Source organism: Protomyctophum parallelum (genome assembly GCF_964188405.1).
Source record: "Protomyctophum parallelum genome assembly, chromosome: 20".
NCBI lineage: Eukaryota > Metazoa > Chordata > Actinopteri > Myctophiformes > Myctophidae > Protomyctophum > Protomyctophum parallelum.
The window spans coordinates 30,798,593-30,815,613 of NC_139718.1; the positions used below are offsets into that span (position 1 = coordinate 30,798,593).

The 17,021-nt window shown below is 42.9% G+C and overlaps 1 protein-coding gene across 1 annotated transcript in view; it reads right to left on the reverse strand.

The window, feature by feature from the left end:
* Positions 1-16,093, reverse strand: part of eif2ak3 (eukaryotic translation initiation factor 2-alpha kinase 3) — a 55,728-nt gene extending 39,635 nt beyond the window's left edge. Inside the window, exon 1 of the mRNA XM_083792567.1 lies at positions 15,557-16,093. Within this exon, the coding sequence (XP_083648693.1) occupies positions 15,557-15,849 (293 nt within the window). The 5' untranslated portion in view covers positions 15,850-16,093. The remainder of the gene's footprint in view (positions 1-15,556) is intronic.
* Between the last annotated feature and the right edge of the window lie 928 nt (positions 16,094-17,021).

Sequence of the window (17,021 nt, forward strand, 5' to 3'; positions counted from 1 at the left end):
TGGGGGGCACTGGGGCCACGCAGTAAAAGTAAATTAATCCACAAAACGAACGTCATATGTATTGTTGACCCACTTCTAAAATATTAGCGCGACTTTGGTTCAACTTTGACCCCTCCATCACATGGAACTATTTTTTTGGGCTTAGTGATATGGACACAAAAAACATAGTTCTGTGTGATGTAGGGGTAAAAAAAGAACGAAAGTTGCACTAATATTTTAGAAATAGGTCAACAATACAAATGATGTTCGTTTTGTGGATTAATTTACCTTTACTGCGTGGCCCCAGTGCCCCCCACAAAATGACCGGAACTACTTGATATTTCACCAAAACCAGAGCAGAATTCCCATCACGGGAAAAATCTGAACTATCCCTTTAAGGGAATCAGTATAAAGTACTACAGAGCCACAGCTACACCATGGCTCAAAATAAATCCTAGCTTTGACTTGGACTCACGTGATGATAATGATAATGAGCTGGTGCTGAGGTGCTCATAATGTTTTCATTTTGGTATAGGAGACATTTCATTACATCCATGTGTACAAATCCTGCACTGATGTATTAAATGGTACAATGTGTATAAGAATCTTATTTGTTGTACACGTGTCTTTATATTCCCTCCATGAGGATGCAATTCCTCTCAAGAGGACAAATAAAGTTATTTTATTTGTTCGTTGTGCTGAATAAGAGTTAAAAGAAGAAAAGTCTTGTGTGTGCAGCAGAGCCAAGTCTGTCACTGTGTGAGGGAATGATGATGATGGATGATCTGGCCCCCCTCCACCTGTCGTTGTCAGCGTTAGCCTGCCTCTAGGCACACACAAATCAATGGCCTGGTCGTCGTCTGTGTCCAAGACTTGGGCATTATTGCTGTTGACGAGCAATGCGGCATTTGAATAAGTGAGGGTGAAGGGTGGGGCTGGGGTCTCTCGTCTCACGCCAGTTTGATGTACTACTCTTTGACGTCTGTTGCTACACAAAGGAGAAGGTAGGCGTGTTAAAGGGAAATTGAGCTCATATGAACACTGCTGTGGGGGTTAAATGTATTCAGATGAAGTTTAGTTTGAAGAAAATTTGTGAAGTTGTATCAACGTGACTTCCATTTGTTTCGTTTTATTATTCACACATTTCAGTTTAGAATACAAATTAGCAAATAAACAGGACATTTTAAGCACAGCAGCAGTGTGGGTCTGTGTGTAAGAGACTAAGAGAGAGTGACAAAAAGTGAGAGACTAAACCTATTCCTTGTAAAGTCAGAATAGTTCATCATAAGTGATAAATTGATAATATGGAAACAGAATTTACACTACAGAGAGTTGGAGAAGAGGGAAAGACATGCAATTGCTTCAGTATTTTATTGGTCCGGTGTTTCATTTTTCCTTTTGCTGAGCAATATTCCCTCTTCAGATTTATTTATATACATTTTAAGCTGATTTACACTTCACCGGCGGTGTTGTGTGCCAAAAGAATCCAACCTACAAGCTCACAATGAGTCGCAAGATTATAAATCTGCGGTTTTCTGTGTCGTTTCACTGTCCTCTGACGGAGTATAAAGAAGCAGAGCAGGCGGAGGGGCAGAGGGGCTAAAATGCTTGTAACCTTGTAATGAGAGCTAGACCCAAATGGCTCTCGAGACGAGGAGACTGCGCGCACAGAAGACGGTCCGATACAGAGGTTCCTCCTGAGTTAAAAGCTGGTTGGTTATTATATTACAAGTGCTACATTTTCAGGAACCAATTATGTGTAACCCCATGCCAAGATTATGGTCCTGAATAGTACAATGACTGCTCTGACAGATAGAAAGCAGCAATGAAGCCGCTTTCTTCACCATAAGGCCACTTCTTCACCATAACCAAAATGTGGCATTCTACAACTGGAATGTAGAATGGTCAAACAAGTGAAAACACAAACATACACTGCAATACACGTCTGAACTCATCAATGACTGGATGCCATATAGTGTGTACAATCAATCATACAATCATATTTTGGTGGTATACTCTGTGCCGATGCACACAAATAGAGCCATGCTCTGCAAGGTGCATCAACAACTTTTGACACACCCAATATTTGAAATCTCCAGTGTGTCTACAGTGAGTAAAAACAATGGGTAGGTGGATGGATTACCTGAGAGTTGTTTTTTTTACCCATTTTATGATTCAGAAATCAGTGGGTGAGGAATCCCAGATGCTGTGCCCTCGTTTCATTTTTTTAATAAATTAAATTAGTTTCATGATTTCATGACGTACGTGTGTGTGTGTGTGTGTGTGTGTGTGTGTGTGTGTGAGTGAGATATCAGAGATGTACAGTGCAGAACAGCTGAATTGCACAGACATCACAGAACATTTGTGCGTCTCATAAAAAGTGTGATTGAGGTTTTTACGTTTCATTTTATAGCAGTAATAACCATTTAAAGAGAGAGAGAGAGTGCCCGTGTCCCATCACATTCCTGCTAATAGTTACATTCACCATATGTTCTACAGCAGGCCTCTTTATTATCACCAATCCTGCTTTGGGACCTTTTTTCCCCTCCTATGCCCATACCCATGTTTGTGTGTACCACTTAGTGATGATTTGATTGGCCGAGCACGGAATGTGATGTATGATGAACATGTATGATGATAAAAGCGCCCCTCACTTCACACAAGTGTGTGATTTTTTTTCCTCTTTCATGGCTATAGGAGATAATAGTGATGATTCACCTAAACTATTTTGACTGGCATAAGGCATGGAAGAAAGGGGGAGAAAACACCGCCGTACACAGGCATTCACAGAGCAGGTTAATCCAGGTGAACACAGAGGTGCCTTATTGATTTCACCTGTTAAATACACTTCAGTCCCTTCAGGGGTGATGTCAATAAAAGGGTGGATGCAGCTCATGTGATGTTCAAAGTGATGTTGATCTGTGGTGGACTGGTGGTAGAACCTCAGGTTGAATAGCTCTCTGAGTGACCATGTGCTGCAAGACTGAGGAACAGGGAATGGATTTCTCCCCTCTCCATTCGCTAGTAGTTGGATGGTGAAACAGGTCCAGAAGTCACACGTTCAACACACATGACAAATGCAAACAATCAATCAGTAAAAAGACTTGTTTATTTTTATATTGGCATAAGTGACTTTGCTTGCTTTTAGTTTTGGCTATGTGCTAAAAGTGTGATTTTGAGACCTGTTTCGGCATGCAATGAAAGAACAGTCAGAGAGAGAGAAAAAGCACTAGATCAATACAATAGACATGGACATAAATCTTTGCAGGGTACAATGAGAGTGCATTTTACTCCACACAATATAGTCCTCTCAATTTGTGGTGGGTCAGCTCTCCCTCAGTTGCATATTTTATTTATTATATTATGTGTGCAAGGTGCGACAATCAGTGACAGCCATCATGTTTGTTACTCCAGTGTGGACCATATCCCTATACAGACTTTAACCCATTTAGGACAGTGAGGCCGATTCTAAAAACGCCTTCTAAATCCTGACCTACATTTTCTGAAAAACTTTGAATATTTATTAAAAGAAATCACACCTGTGTGAACTGAGCGGTGCAACTATACTGTTATTGTTATAGTTACTGTACTGAACTCCTGCACTACACGGACACACCGCCAAACAGTGCCACCCCAGGGCACATAGCGCCACTGCAGCTGTCCGTGCTGAAACGGACATGCATACATACCTACACAGGGACGGACAGACATAGCTGGTAGTTGGAGCGGCTACACCGCTCAAAAATTACAAGAAAAATGTTGCTATATACTGTATAGCAACAAGAACCCAAAAATGGGTTCCCGTCTTGAAGGGTAAAAGAAATCCAAAAAGGGGTTCCCGTCCTACATTGTCAGTCAGCCGTGCAATGTCTTACTGCGCCCTTGTAAGTCACTTTGTGGGTAATCCTGTGTGACAATTCTTATGCCGGGTTGTCCAGGCAAATCCCATTTACTCCATATCTGATAATGAATTATGGTGGTTCCGTTTCTGATGATAATGATAATTGAATTGTTTCATGTTTTAAATATATAGACCACGTGACACAACTCTCTAAAACTAAATATTTTAGCTAAGGGTATACCACTGTGGATTCACTCTCATCTCCGTTTTGAGGAGATGAGTCGAGGAGTTAGCATAAAAATGCAAATGAGATTGCTTTAACATTAATGAGCCATGTGTCTTACAGGCCCTTCAAAGCCAAGATAATCTCTTAAATCTGCTCCAAGCATTATCAGTCTTCCCACTATTAAACCTCTAAACTATAGAGATGAGGAAAAAAGGGAAGAAAACATTGTTTTTCTTCCTTAACCACCAATAAAAATACAGTGCGCTAAAGCCTGCGTTTGACGCTCAGGATTGGCTGCGATGCCTGGCCAAAAATATTAGGCTGATTGGTTGTTGCTAAGCAGTAGGTATGCTGAGAGGGTGTCGTCTTGGTGCTGCGTTGATACTGCTGGTCCCGCCTCCCTCCACTCCACCCCCCTCAAGTCATGCTGTGAATGTAAAAAGTGTTGAGACTGGGAGAAGTCATTGAGAGCGCTACGAGTTCAACTTCACATGAGAAATGAGACGGAGAGAGAAGGAGGGTTTGATTTCAAGGAAGATCAAAGCCCCTTGTTTGAGCCTTTGTACTCTAGATAAAGGATGGGGCAGACGGGGTAGGGGTGGGGGATTTAACTCTACAACTTAGGTAACATGAAGGCAATAAAGAGAAAGAATATGGGAAGGAAGGACGATTGATATAATAGAACTACTAGACGATGAGAAGATTGCTGAAGAAAATATTCCAACATACAAACAAAAACAAAAACAACATCTCGTTTAGATCTGGAGGCAATTTATTTTCCATGTCTGCGATGGCCTGGAGCCATGGCCTCCCTGCTCGTCACCAAAGGGACAGTGTAACACGACGCAGCCCATGGGCTGTTGCCGAGCGTCACAGGCTCAGGGGCAGCAGTGTGGATGAAACAGATGTTAAGAGTGAGAGGCAGAGTAAACAGTATGAAGCTACAGAATAAAGCCTTGTTAGTACCCTGAACCCTGTGACGCTGTCAAAAGTGTCATAATAGCACAGAGTGCTTCTTCAATCACATGGTGTCTGCCAGTGCAAGGAGGCAATTACCCCTCTGCTTTCAGCTCAGGCACACTGACTGCTCCTCGGAGAGCCTGGGAGCTCAGTATGCGCACACACAGGCTGGTAAACACGCTCCATTGAAAGAAACATACCAGGATGTTTACACAGGGCCAGAGTCTCCAAGGAGCGGGGAACCAGTTGAGTCAGACCAATCGCAGCAGCCTGCCTGAAGCCCGGTCCCTCCAATCACAGTAGCGTTTTTCTCCTACTTGCTTGGCCAATGGGTTTGGGAGGTGTATAGAATGTGGGCCAATGGTAGAGGGGTCTGGCTGTAACCATGCAACAGCCGTGGTTATACATGCTGGAGTGTGGAGCGTTGCTGCAGCCGCGCGGCTGACAGTCAGCCCGCCACGCAGCCACCGGGATGCAGCAGCAGAAAGATACGAGAGCATGGGGAGCACGTGGGGGAAAGTTATGGATGTGGCGCAGAGCCGGCCGCACCCTGCTAGATGGGCTGCACTGCCAGCCCAGGATAAGTGTGGTCCACGTCCTGTAGATTCTAATCGGATATTGATCAAACCTCAAGCAGTATAAGTGTCAATTTACTCACTATAGCAGGCTTTTAGGAAGTTGAAAGTACAACTTTTTAGGAGTTCTTTCCAGCCAATTAGGATAACTATAGTAGCAGTATACTAGGTATTTTTGAATGGAAGGAATGCAGTTCACATAAAAACACTGAATTTAGGAAACTGAGGTGTCCACTTATATAGAGGTGCCTTATGCCTCTTCTACTGGGATATTTTAAACGCTTAATTGTAAGTCAGATAATTGAATTAAAGACAATGTAAGACAATTTTCAGTCCACAGCATTATTGCACACTCAAACATAAGTTGGTCATTGATGGTAATGTATTTGCCTTGCATTTATCTGTGTTGTGTAAAAATCATAATCAATTTTAGAACATGGGACATTTAGGAAGTTGGGTCATTTAAGATAATTTAGGCCTGACGTCGAAATGTCTTCTAAATCCTGTCAGGATTTGCGCCACATTTTCACGATTTCTTCAAAAATAGCAGACCTACAAGCTTGTCCTACGAGAGGAAGATAGACATAATCGCATTATATGTGACATGTAACTGCCCACAACAATTTAAAAAGAAACCTAGTCAAATGCCTGTAATTAGGCTGAAACGAGGCTTAACTGATATTAATCAACAGACGTTGGACATGTGGTCCGTTTTATAAAATCTTCAAAAAGCCAACAGACAGAGGCAAAGCACCATCTGGATGCTTGCTGCAGACCGCTGGGTGTGGTTTCAGAAAAACTTCCAGATACCAACAACAGAAAGCTTGCGCTCATCCCTCCCTTCCTCTTGCACAACAAACTCACACTCACCCTCTCCCCAACCGAAAGCGCCTTGAAGTTGCACGTGGTTGAATCCAAACTCTATGGCGCCAGGCTCCTGGCAACTGATTGGCCTGGCGGTCACTCTGATCTAGAGATCTGATTCGTTGTTGCTAAGCAGTGAGGAGCTATCCACAGCACAACAGTGAAGTGTGGTCCTACTAACCGCCGGTTTACGCCCACTGTTTTCATCCCTCTCTCCTCTCCTCAGTCCTCACTAGTATCTCCCTCCCTGTCTCTCTCTGCTTCCCTTGGTCTTACTCCCATGGCTAATATCCTACCTTTCCTCTCTGCCCCTCCCATACTGCAGTGCTACAGGGTGGGTCCTAACAAGTACCAAGTACAAAACACTAGCCATGGTTCATGACTCTCGTATTCATACGAGAGTCATGAAGTAACTGCATCCTGTATTTGGCGATCGCTACATTTACAAAGAATCCGTATATATAAACATTCGGAATTCAAATATAAAGTACTCACAATTTGTCCCACGGGTGTTAGTTAGTTGCAGCTCCAGCGATTATAATTTCTGCATCCTGCGTTGTTTAATAAAAAGCATTTTTATCCGAGCTGTTATTTTGCCATTGGCTTTCAATTACGCGCCCCTATCGGTCGGGAGGAGGGTGGCACTCGGTGTGTTCGATATAGGCGAGTGCGCTCCCGGTGTGCAACTGTGGATTTCCCAAACGAACCCCGTTTGAAAGAAGTAGCCGGGGCGCTCGGACAAAAATGCTTTTTATTAAAGAACGCGGGATGCAGTAATTCTAATCGCTGGCGCTGCTACTAACTAACACCCGTGGGACAAATTGTGAGTACTTTATATTTGAAATCTGAATGTTTATATATACGGAAATCTTGTAAATGCAGCGAGCGCCAAAAACAGGGCTAAGTTTCTGCATGACTGTCATGATAATCATCATGGCAGTCATGTTTCAGGGCTAAACACTAGCTATTAAGAGTTAATCATTACTCCAGTACAATGTCTGATGCCCACATTAAAGCATCAACTGTTCAGTAGTGGTACTAAACACTGGAACAAACCAGGAGAGTTTTGTATCGAAGCATTCTCTACAGCTATTTCTTCTCATCAAATGAACAACACCTTTCAGAATGTTGTTTTCAGAAAGACTTATTTGACCTGGTGTAAAATGAAATGTCGTCTACACATGATAATAAGTTAATAACTTTTTTTTTTATACATTTTAAATAAATACTGTCAAAAGCAAGAATAAGAACAGGCAAAACAAATTATATAATTGTCCGTTATAACTTAAAAGATGAAAATGAACTGACCAAGCTCGACTCCTCGGCCATTGAGAGGTATGGGCTACACACGTGGTCTGAATTTTATGCTACGTGCAATTTTGTGGAACTTGTCCTGAGGGATTCCAGAGCAACTTCAGAGCCACACGGAGCCACACCTTACTCTCCGGTCTACGTCACCACGACCTGTCATTTTGGGGACAGGTTTCTATTAATAAAACCCATAACATCTCCCCGGTTACAAGAACCTCTCATGAAGTAAAGGGAAAAGGGGGGGAAAACAAGGACGTGAACTCTCTCGCTCTCTCCCCCCCAAAAAAATCTCTCCTCTCCCCTCTTCCTTTCCCACTGCCTACAGCCAGACCCCGCGCAGTTGGACCAACTCAAATTCCGAACACTACTACCCCTCCACTCTGACATAATTGGCCGACAAAAGTTGCCCGGCACCGGGCCTTGCTGATTGGCTGTTGCTAAGCAGTCGGCTGTGGTGGGAGCCAGCCGGCAAGTGGCAGCCCAGAAGAGCTGTTGTAGTAGCTACAGTACAAGCCCTGAGGGGGCGAAGAGGAGGAGGGAGGGAAGGAGGAGAATGGAAGGATGGAGGGAGCGAGCGACTGAGGATGGGAGGAAGGGTGGAGGTGGAGTAGTGGTGGGAGAGGGAGTTCAAACAACGGCACTGGTGAGACGTCCTCTGGTTCCTCTCACCTCGGAGCCATCCCCGAGGTGAAGGAGGTCCCCGCAGAGCGAGCGCTCGTCTGACAGAGGCATCAAACCATCAGGCACCATCATACAAGATTCAAACACACACACGGCGGGGGGTTTGTTTGACACTCTACAGTACGTCTCTGTCACACATGCATACAATATGCACACAGCCGAATGTTTATACAAAGCTTTCACAAACATGCCCGCGCAGACCTTAGCCCTCTCATACACAGTACACACAAGTGAACCCAGAGTCCCAGACATGCACTGTAATATTCTAAACTCTAAAATCTCACTCACAGGCAGATGCTCACATGCACACAGCTGAATGGAATGGATGTAAACAACAAGCTTCCAAAGCAGTGTTTTCTATACAGCTAGAGACAGTGAGGTGAGGTGACATCCATCAGATCAACACAACAGCAGCTCGCTGCAAAGCACACACAACACATCAAAGTCAACATGTGGATTATTTATAGATGATAGGATACAGTAGCAGAGACACAGGAAATACAACAGAATCTGAAACTGACAAAAATAAAAACTTTAAATATAGACATCTGAGTGGAAAGAACACATGTGGTTGAAGTCTCCAAAGTTGGAAGAGAAGAAAAAGAAAGAACATAAAGAAATGACGAAATATATGACGAAAGAAAGGAAGAAAGAAAGAAAGATTACAACTAAACACATGAAAAAGACTAAAATAAGCAAAGAATACGAGCGAAAGAAAGATTAAAGTGTAAATACATATTTTACCTCAACCAGGATCTTAGCAGCCAAGTACAAAAGCAAGTTTGAAATAAATTACATAAGAAAGTGCCATGAATCATTGTGTACAAACGGTGGTCGTCTGAAGTGTGTATTCTTATCACAGGCTTTGTGGCACATGTACACATGGTCTGTGTTTGACTATAGATATTAAGCTGTTGCTGTACCCTTGAAAAGGACATTGAGAATGAGTGAGGAGTTTTCAAAGCTTTAGCATTTATTTTGTATTGTGAGGAGAGGCATGCTTCTCAAACAGGCATGCTTCTCTGTTAAACTCAATTTACTGTCTGAAATTGCTTTATAGCCTACTAAATAAATATAAACACAAGAGGTAACATAAGAAAAGAGATACAAGGTTATTTGAGGAACAAAGTTATCTAAACTGAGATGAGTTCAATCTTGTTTGTTTTAATTTAACAAACAAGGCAAAGGGTAATAAATATCAGCTTTTATTTTTTACTCTCTGCAAGATACTCCATCTGTGAGAAGGTTGGTTTGTTCAGCAAACATAAAAAATGTTATTTTATCTACTTACAAAGTACAGGTTCGAAGGAGAGGAGTCTTTCTAAAAGCCACTACATTCTTCAATTCAGTGGCCTCCAAGGTCGTCTCCTTTAATGTCTCCACCAGGCCGAAGGCATGGGGAGAGAGTCTGTCTGTCTGTCTGTTACCAGCTAATCTCCGGCACCGTTGGCCCGATCCATGCCAAACTGTGCACACACACTCCCTGGATGCCAACGACGAACCTCTGACCCAAATATTCCACAACGGCCTGTTATAGCACCACCATGAGGCAGATTTAGGCAAAACACACATACATCACACATCACAAATCACTTTCCGTGAAATTATACACGCACATTTCCACCAGGCCGAGGACAACATGCCACCAATTATTTTCCCAAATCAGCCTCACGGTGACGCTATAACAGGGCAATTCCTGTTTTTTTTTACCTATAACTGCATCGATCTGTGTGCAACTTTGTATGCGCACTCCCTAGAGGCCATGGAAAAACATTTCCCTGCATCCCTCCACATCTGCCGGTTATAGCGCCACCATGAAGCCAATTTCTGCAAAACACATTGTTTATATTAGTCGCACAGATTTCATCCAAATCTCACACAAATCGGTAGTCGGTACACATGATCTCTGTAGTCATGAGATCAAGACGCATTTTGCCAAACATCACACACACACACTCCTATCCTCCTGGTGGAGACCTGTGCCCAGAAGGGCACTTTTTCAAAAATAAATTATAGCTGACCATTGTAGGTGTGCGTATGTAACTTTGTCATTGTGTTCTCGTCTCTTTTGTTTTGTTGCTTTATGCTGTTTTACTTGTGGCCTGCTGAAGATACTACAGATGACAGTTCGCTACAGTGTTTGCCCGACTCCCTTAGGAACAAAATATATTAATAAATAAGGCAGGGAATGCTAAACCAAAGTGTACAGGAAAGAGAAAACATACGGAGCAGAAAGAGGTAGCGAGACAGGTATAGACAAGTGAAAGAGAGAGAGCACAAGAGAGACAGGAGCAGATGAGCAGAGTGAGTGTGACAGACAGAGAGAAACAGAAAGTGAGTCCCAACTCCCAAGTGAGAAATGAGGTGAAAGAGATACAGACAGTTATGGCTAATTCATAGTACTTTGTCATATTACTGTGTTGCTCACCAAAGTAAACTTGGAAATTGGATGTGAAACAAAATATATCCAGCCTTATAGAATATGCAGGGAACCAGGAATTGGCATAAATAATCAATTGTGAGAAGAAAAAATAAATAGATTTGTCAAAAGAAAAGTAAAGGGGGAGAACATATCCAGACAGAATTGAACCATCGATATTTTCCAGTGTGCGACATGGTCATACACTGAAGTATAAATCCGCTTTAGGGGACCAGGTGTGATTGCAGGTCGCGTTCTCACCACAGATGTGTCAATGAGGCCCATTTCTGTCACAGCTAGCCTACTAACAGCCTGGATAGGGAAGGTGTTGACACTAAAGTGAGACCTGACTGTTATCCTCCTCAGTTCATTCAATGAAATGCTATTGAATCTTAGTACAGTGTATTTTTTTATCACCTGTAAAAATATATATTTTGTATTTGTTTTTTTTTCCTTATTATTTTGTTCATTATCATTATTATTTTGCTAAATACAAATACAATCACGTACACATGTGAGTGTGTGCGTGCGAGAGAGAGAGACAGAGAGAGAGGCCAAGATAGATACATACAGACAATATAGAGAACAAACACACTCAACTTGTTTGTGTGAATAATATAGAGTGTAGGGTGTGACAGCAGGTTGTGTACTGTGGAGTCAGTGTTGTCCCTGTACTAGCCTCCCAGGCAGACCTCTGACAGGGGATTCCGAAAAGGCTGTTTCTATCAGGGCAAAATGCTTAGATAATTACTTTAGATTTCCACTTGATACAATAGCGAAGCTACGGAAGATGACAGTCGGAAGCCCTTTCCTCCTTTTCACTACGGGTAACCTGTATGCGTGCATGGAGTTTCAGTAGGACAAAAACTTAGTTTATTAAGTGTGAAAATGACAAACAAAGACAATGTCAAAATAAATATTGATAATAAACAAGACCACCCATGGGTCCCGGGACCCATTACATTGGAATCTGATTTACATCACTGAATATGGAGTGATCAACTGTCACATCAGTTTGAGTCTGACAACTGCTTCAGACCGCCTGAAGGTCAAATAAAGAGGGGGGGGGGGGGTCCCCGTAGGGGGATGCCTGTATGTCAACTTCATAAATTTGTCATGTGTTTATAGTCATTGGTCATGGTGGCCATTGATGCCCATTTACTACTACCTCAGCTTTTGTTGAAATGCACAAAAGAAAATCAATGATAATACAACGGTTATGACAAATGACAACTCCTATTCACATTACTAGCCGATGAATGAAGCTATTGTTATCAAATTCCTCGTGCAACATCAACATTTTTCTGGGGTTCTCTTGGAGCTGAACTGTATTTCTACCTTACAATTTCTAATTTTTTAATTTGTCCACTGAAGAGTCTACTTTTCACACGGTATACCTGTATGTTGTAATACGCAGATGACCTGCTGCTGCTGTCCCCAACCAAGGAAGGACTACAGCAGCAACTTGATCTCCTACACAAATTCTCCCAGACATGGGCCCTGACAGTGAACCTAACTAAGACTAAAATCATGATATTTCAAAAAAGGCCCAGCCGCCAAAACCACCAATTTTTCCTAAATACAATCCCACTAGAACAAACAAAAAACTATACCTACCTTGGCCTAAACATCAGCAGCACAGGGAACTACAACCAAGCTGTAAAGGACCTGAGAGACAAGGCAAGAAGGGCATTCTATGCCATCAAAAGAAACAGAAATAGAAATAGACATCCCAATTAAAACCTGGCTTAAAATACTGGACTCTGTGATAGAACCAATTTCCCTCTATGGTTGCGAGATCTGGGGACCATTAGCAAACCATGATCTTGAAAAATGGGATAAACACCAAACCGAGACCCTACACACAGAACTCTGCAAATCCATTCTCCGTACCCAGCGAAAAACACCAAATAATGCATGCAGGGCAGAATTAGGACGATACCCACTCATAATCAAAATAAAAAAGAGAGCACTTAAGTTCTACAACCACCTAAAAGAAAGTGACCTAGATGCACTCCATAACAAGGCACTCACACACAGTGAAACTCTAGAGAGATGCCCCCTCAGCCATCTGGCCCTGGAACTCCGGGCACAAACACAAACAGAGCCACGAGATAGAAAACCCATTGGACTAAACCAAATTATAAAACAGCAAAAGGAAAACTATCTGACACATTGGAAAGAAGCAACACAAAAGCAGAGTAAACTAGAATGCTATCTGGCCCTAAACAGAGAATACACAGTGGCAGAATACCTGAGCACCGTGACCGACCCAAAACAAAGAAAAATCTTAACTAGGTACAGACTCAGTGAGCACAGTCTCGCAATCGAGAAAGGCCGTCATAGGCAGACCTGTATCCCGAGAGAAGACAGACTATGCACCCACTGCACACAAAATGAAGTGGAAACCGAGCTACACTTCCTAACCATCTGTCCATTGTACCAAGACATCAGAGACACATACTTCCCACAGATTACAACCACACACAGAGATTTTGAAAACATGACCAATGACAAAAAACTCCCATATCTGCTGGGCGAAGTACAACAATGTGCAAACACAGCAGCAAGATTTGTGAGTTGCTGTGATAGGAGAAGGATATCAAATGGAACACAACCACCCTAAAGACTAATCATTGTGTATATTCCTGCACTATACCTGCATTGAGTGACCTTGGTAAATAGAATTTGATCTATTGAAGATTCTGACCTTCAAATGTACATAATTTTTGTTTTGATTGTATTGCTGTATTTTTGTATTGTTCTTTCTGCTTTGGCAATGTAAACGTATGTTTTCTCATGCCAATAAAGCCCTTTGAATTGAATTGAATTGTATGTATGGGAAAATAAAATAAATTGGGCACAGTGGAATTCTTAGAGAATCAAGAGGACAGGCAGGACTCATGCAATTGTGACAGAAGACAGAATTTTTGGAGGTATCAAACCAACTGTTTACCAAGCAAAATATATAACTGCCCACTAGCCAATAGCCATGTCTCACTTTAGGGCCAGGAAAAAAAAGGCTTGTTAAAACAAACAAAACACTCAGTTATTGGCAAGCTCTTGGCAATTTACCACATTATATAAAGCGATAGTCTCATTGTAATGAATATTGTAATGAATATGAAAAAATCAACACTAAAAACATTCTCATCTTTAAGTTAATGTGTTTTCCAACAATGTAACAAAGCCAATACTCTCTATATGCCTCATCTGTAACCTGTGTTCAGTATTCTGATTGCAGTAAATCCATACACACATACAGTAGTACTGACAGGTAGAATCATCGTTGCAATGCACAGTGAAAGTTTAGAGAAAATGTATCAGTACTGAGATTTGTGATAATAATAACATTGTGATAACACTTTCAAGTCATATTAACCAGCAAACTGTGTGGAACCTACATTTTGAGGGTGATGAGATACACCCAACCATGGTTAAGTGTCTCTGCACCAAAGCCAAAGTCCCAGGCAATAAAGTGTTCTGACTTAGTACAAATTAAAATAATGTCCTATGCTCCCGCAATTGTTAATGGTATCTATCTATTGATTGGTACATTGCCAGAACAGAAATCCTACAGAGTGAGGCAATGTTAAACACTACCACTGGCTGAACTCCTACTGACTCGTATTCCTTGCTGCATAACTGCATCCGTTAAATGCCTAAAGTAGTTTGAAACGAGCTTGGCTTCGTGATAAAGCCTTCGTTATCTACCCACCTACTGTAGCATACCTGGCTGCTGCTGCCTTGTTTATCTAGAATGGCACTCCTGGCGTGTTCTCATGGGGAGAAGTCAGTCACTGGTCTAAGTCTACAATTGCTGTGTGAGTGAGATCCTTATCTGCTTCGAACAACCTGTGCTGTAGCCTAGGTTCACTGTGACATTATTGTGCACATTGACAATTGGGCAATTGGAAAACTACTGATTCACACAAGTTTGTGCATGTGTGCGTGTGTTTGACAGTGACAGAGTCAGAGAGACTGATGGTTCTTTGGTTCACTCTGTTTATGCCTACTAGGGTGATTGGAGGGGTTGATTTCAAGTAAAGATGAAAGTGTAGCAGTAATAGTAGCATTTCAATGTTTTTCCCCCACAAGGAAAAAACATAACGTGCTGTTTCAAAGGCTCAAAGCAAGTGTTAACGACCCTGTGTCGGTGTCCACCAGACCTTTCCCTATAGCTTGACCTTAACCAGCCACCGGAAAAGCTTTGACTGCATGATTGACAGTTGCTGTGGCTCCAACAACTTTCCGAGCTGGTTCAAGTTAAACTACGAACACTTGTTTAACAGTCAACTCGCAGTAGTGTTGGGTATACAGTTCAGTGTTGTTCGGACCCAATGGGTGGTGGGCGGTTTGCGACAGTACTAGTAGTGCTGACATGTGCAAATGAATGGTCTATTCTGGTCTCACTGCAACAGTGCAACTGCAGGGGATCGTTGCATGCATGCGAGATGCAAGTTGGACACGTTTACGTTATGAACACTTCATGATCATGCCGTTTCTACATAGCAAGGTAACAAACAAAAATGAGGAACTGTCGTATCGGGTGGTCGTACACAGGCGGAAAGTTTCGCTGAGTTGTGCAAACTTCGGTCGATGCAAACACTCATTGCACTGACTGACTGAAACGCGCTATGCCCGGGCATGTGCAGGACCGTGGTCGCTATCAATGGTTAACATTAGAATACTTCTCCTACCTTGTTGGTCTGACATTTGCGTCTCCCTCTCCGTACGGCTCGTTGCCCTCCCCGGTGGCCCCGCTCTCGTCGTCCTCGACCGTAACGTCTCCGGTGACCGGGGCGCCTACGTTTTCCAAGCCCCGCTCCATGACATTTTCCTCGACCAGATATGAGCTCAGGGCTGCGGTGTCCCTCGGCTCCCTCCTGATGGCGGAGCCCTGAGTTTGTAGCGAAGTCCCAATCAGTGTTCTCAGTAGCAGCAGGAGCACCAGGTAAATGCTCACGTTTCCAAAGTGAAACCTCCTTTCCATTTGGAAGACTGGAACATTAGTGAGTAGGCGATTTACATGCCAGTGGCCTTGTAAATCCTACAAAACGAAACGACTACAAAATGTACCCATAAACAAATGTTGACGCCGCGACGATGCGGAAGGCTGTATTGTGCCCCTTAACACGACGCCCTTTCGAATGAATTCTTTATGTAAACATAAACAGCCACTGGGGCACCATGTTATTCCCTTTATACTTGACTCAAGACTTGCCTTAGTAACGCCAAATCCCGCCCCGTTTCTATACCAGGATTGGGCAGTATAATCCCTGCGGTTATTAAAATTACATGTAAACGCATCCGATTGCCCTCTATGCTGTCAATCTGGCCAGCGTGTATACTAAGCACAGTGCTATTGCATCACTCGCCTGTCATTCAAAGAGGCGGGCGCTGGACGGACAAACCCCCCACAAACACTGCTTGTGATTGGACACGCCGCTGCCAATACAGACGGCGCACGCGCAGTCCCAGCTTCCACGAAGAACACCCAGCGCGTGACGCCGAAACTTTCCCCGGTGGCGTTAAATTGGGATGGGTGATGTCATTGGCCAAAAGTGCCTACCGTCGTCCAATCGGATGACAGAAGTGAGCAGAACGAAACCCCGTTGGTTGGTTTGCACAGCCGGGAACGACAGCGCAGGTCCCGGTTGGCGTGTCCAGCTGTCATTCACTGTGGTTGCCATACGTGGTGTGGTGGTGTGGGACATCCGAGCCGACAGCCGAGCATCCCACATGAAAACATCAACGTGGCTCTCCACTCACTGCCTACATTTCCTCTTCCTCATCTGTCACGAGTTAAAGTCAAACCTGTCCTCCTGGACAAGTATTACATAATGCAAGGCTGGATTGATTCAAAGGAACGAAGAAGACATACAGATACAGCCCCTCAGGTGACATCACTGCTATACTCTAAGCATCACTGTCACTTGTAGACATTTAATAGACAAATTTACTATCGTTGTTACAAAACACCCGGTTAAACCGATATAATTACATTTTTATATTATGCTCGTTTATATTATCCTCGTAAACTCAAAATGACATGCTACCTGTTCATTTTTTAGAATCAACTATTTTAGTTATTTACACTGTATTACCTTTGAGGAAACTAACTCTCTGGCGCCACTATGTGGCCATTAATATATTGACCTTTGG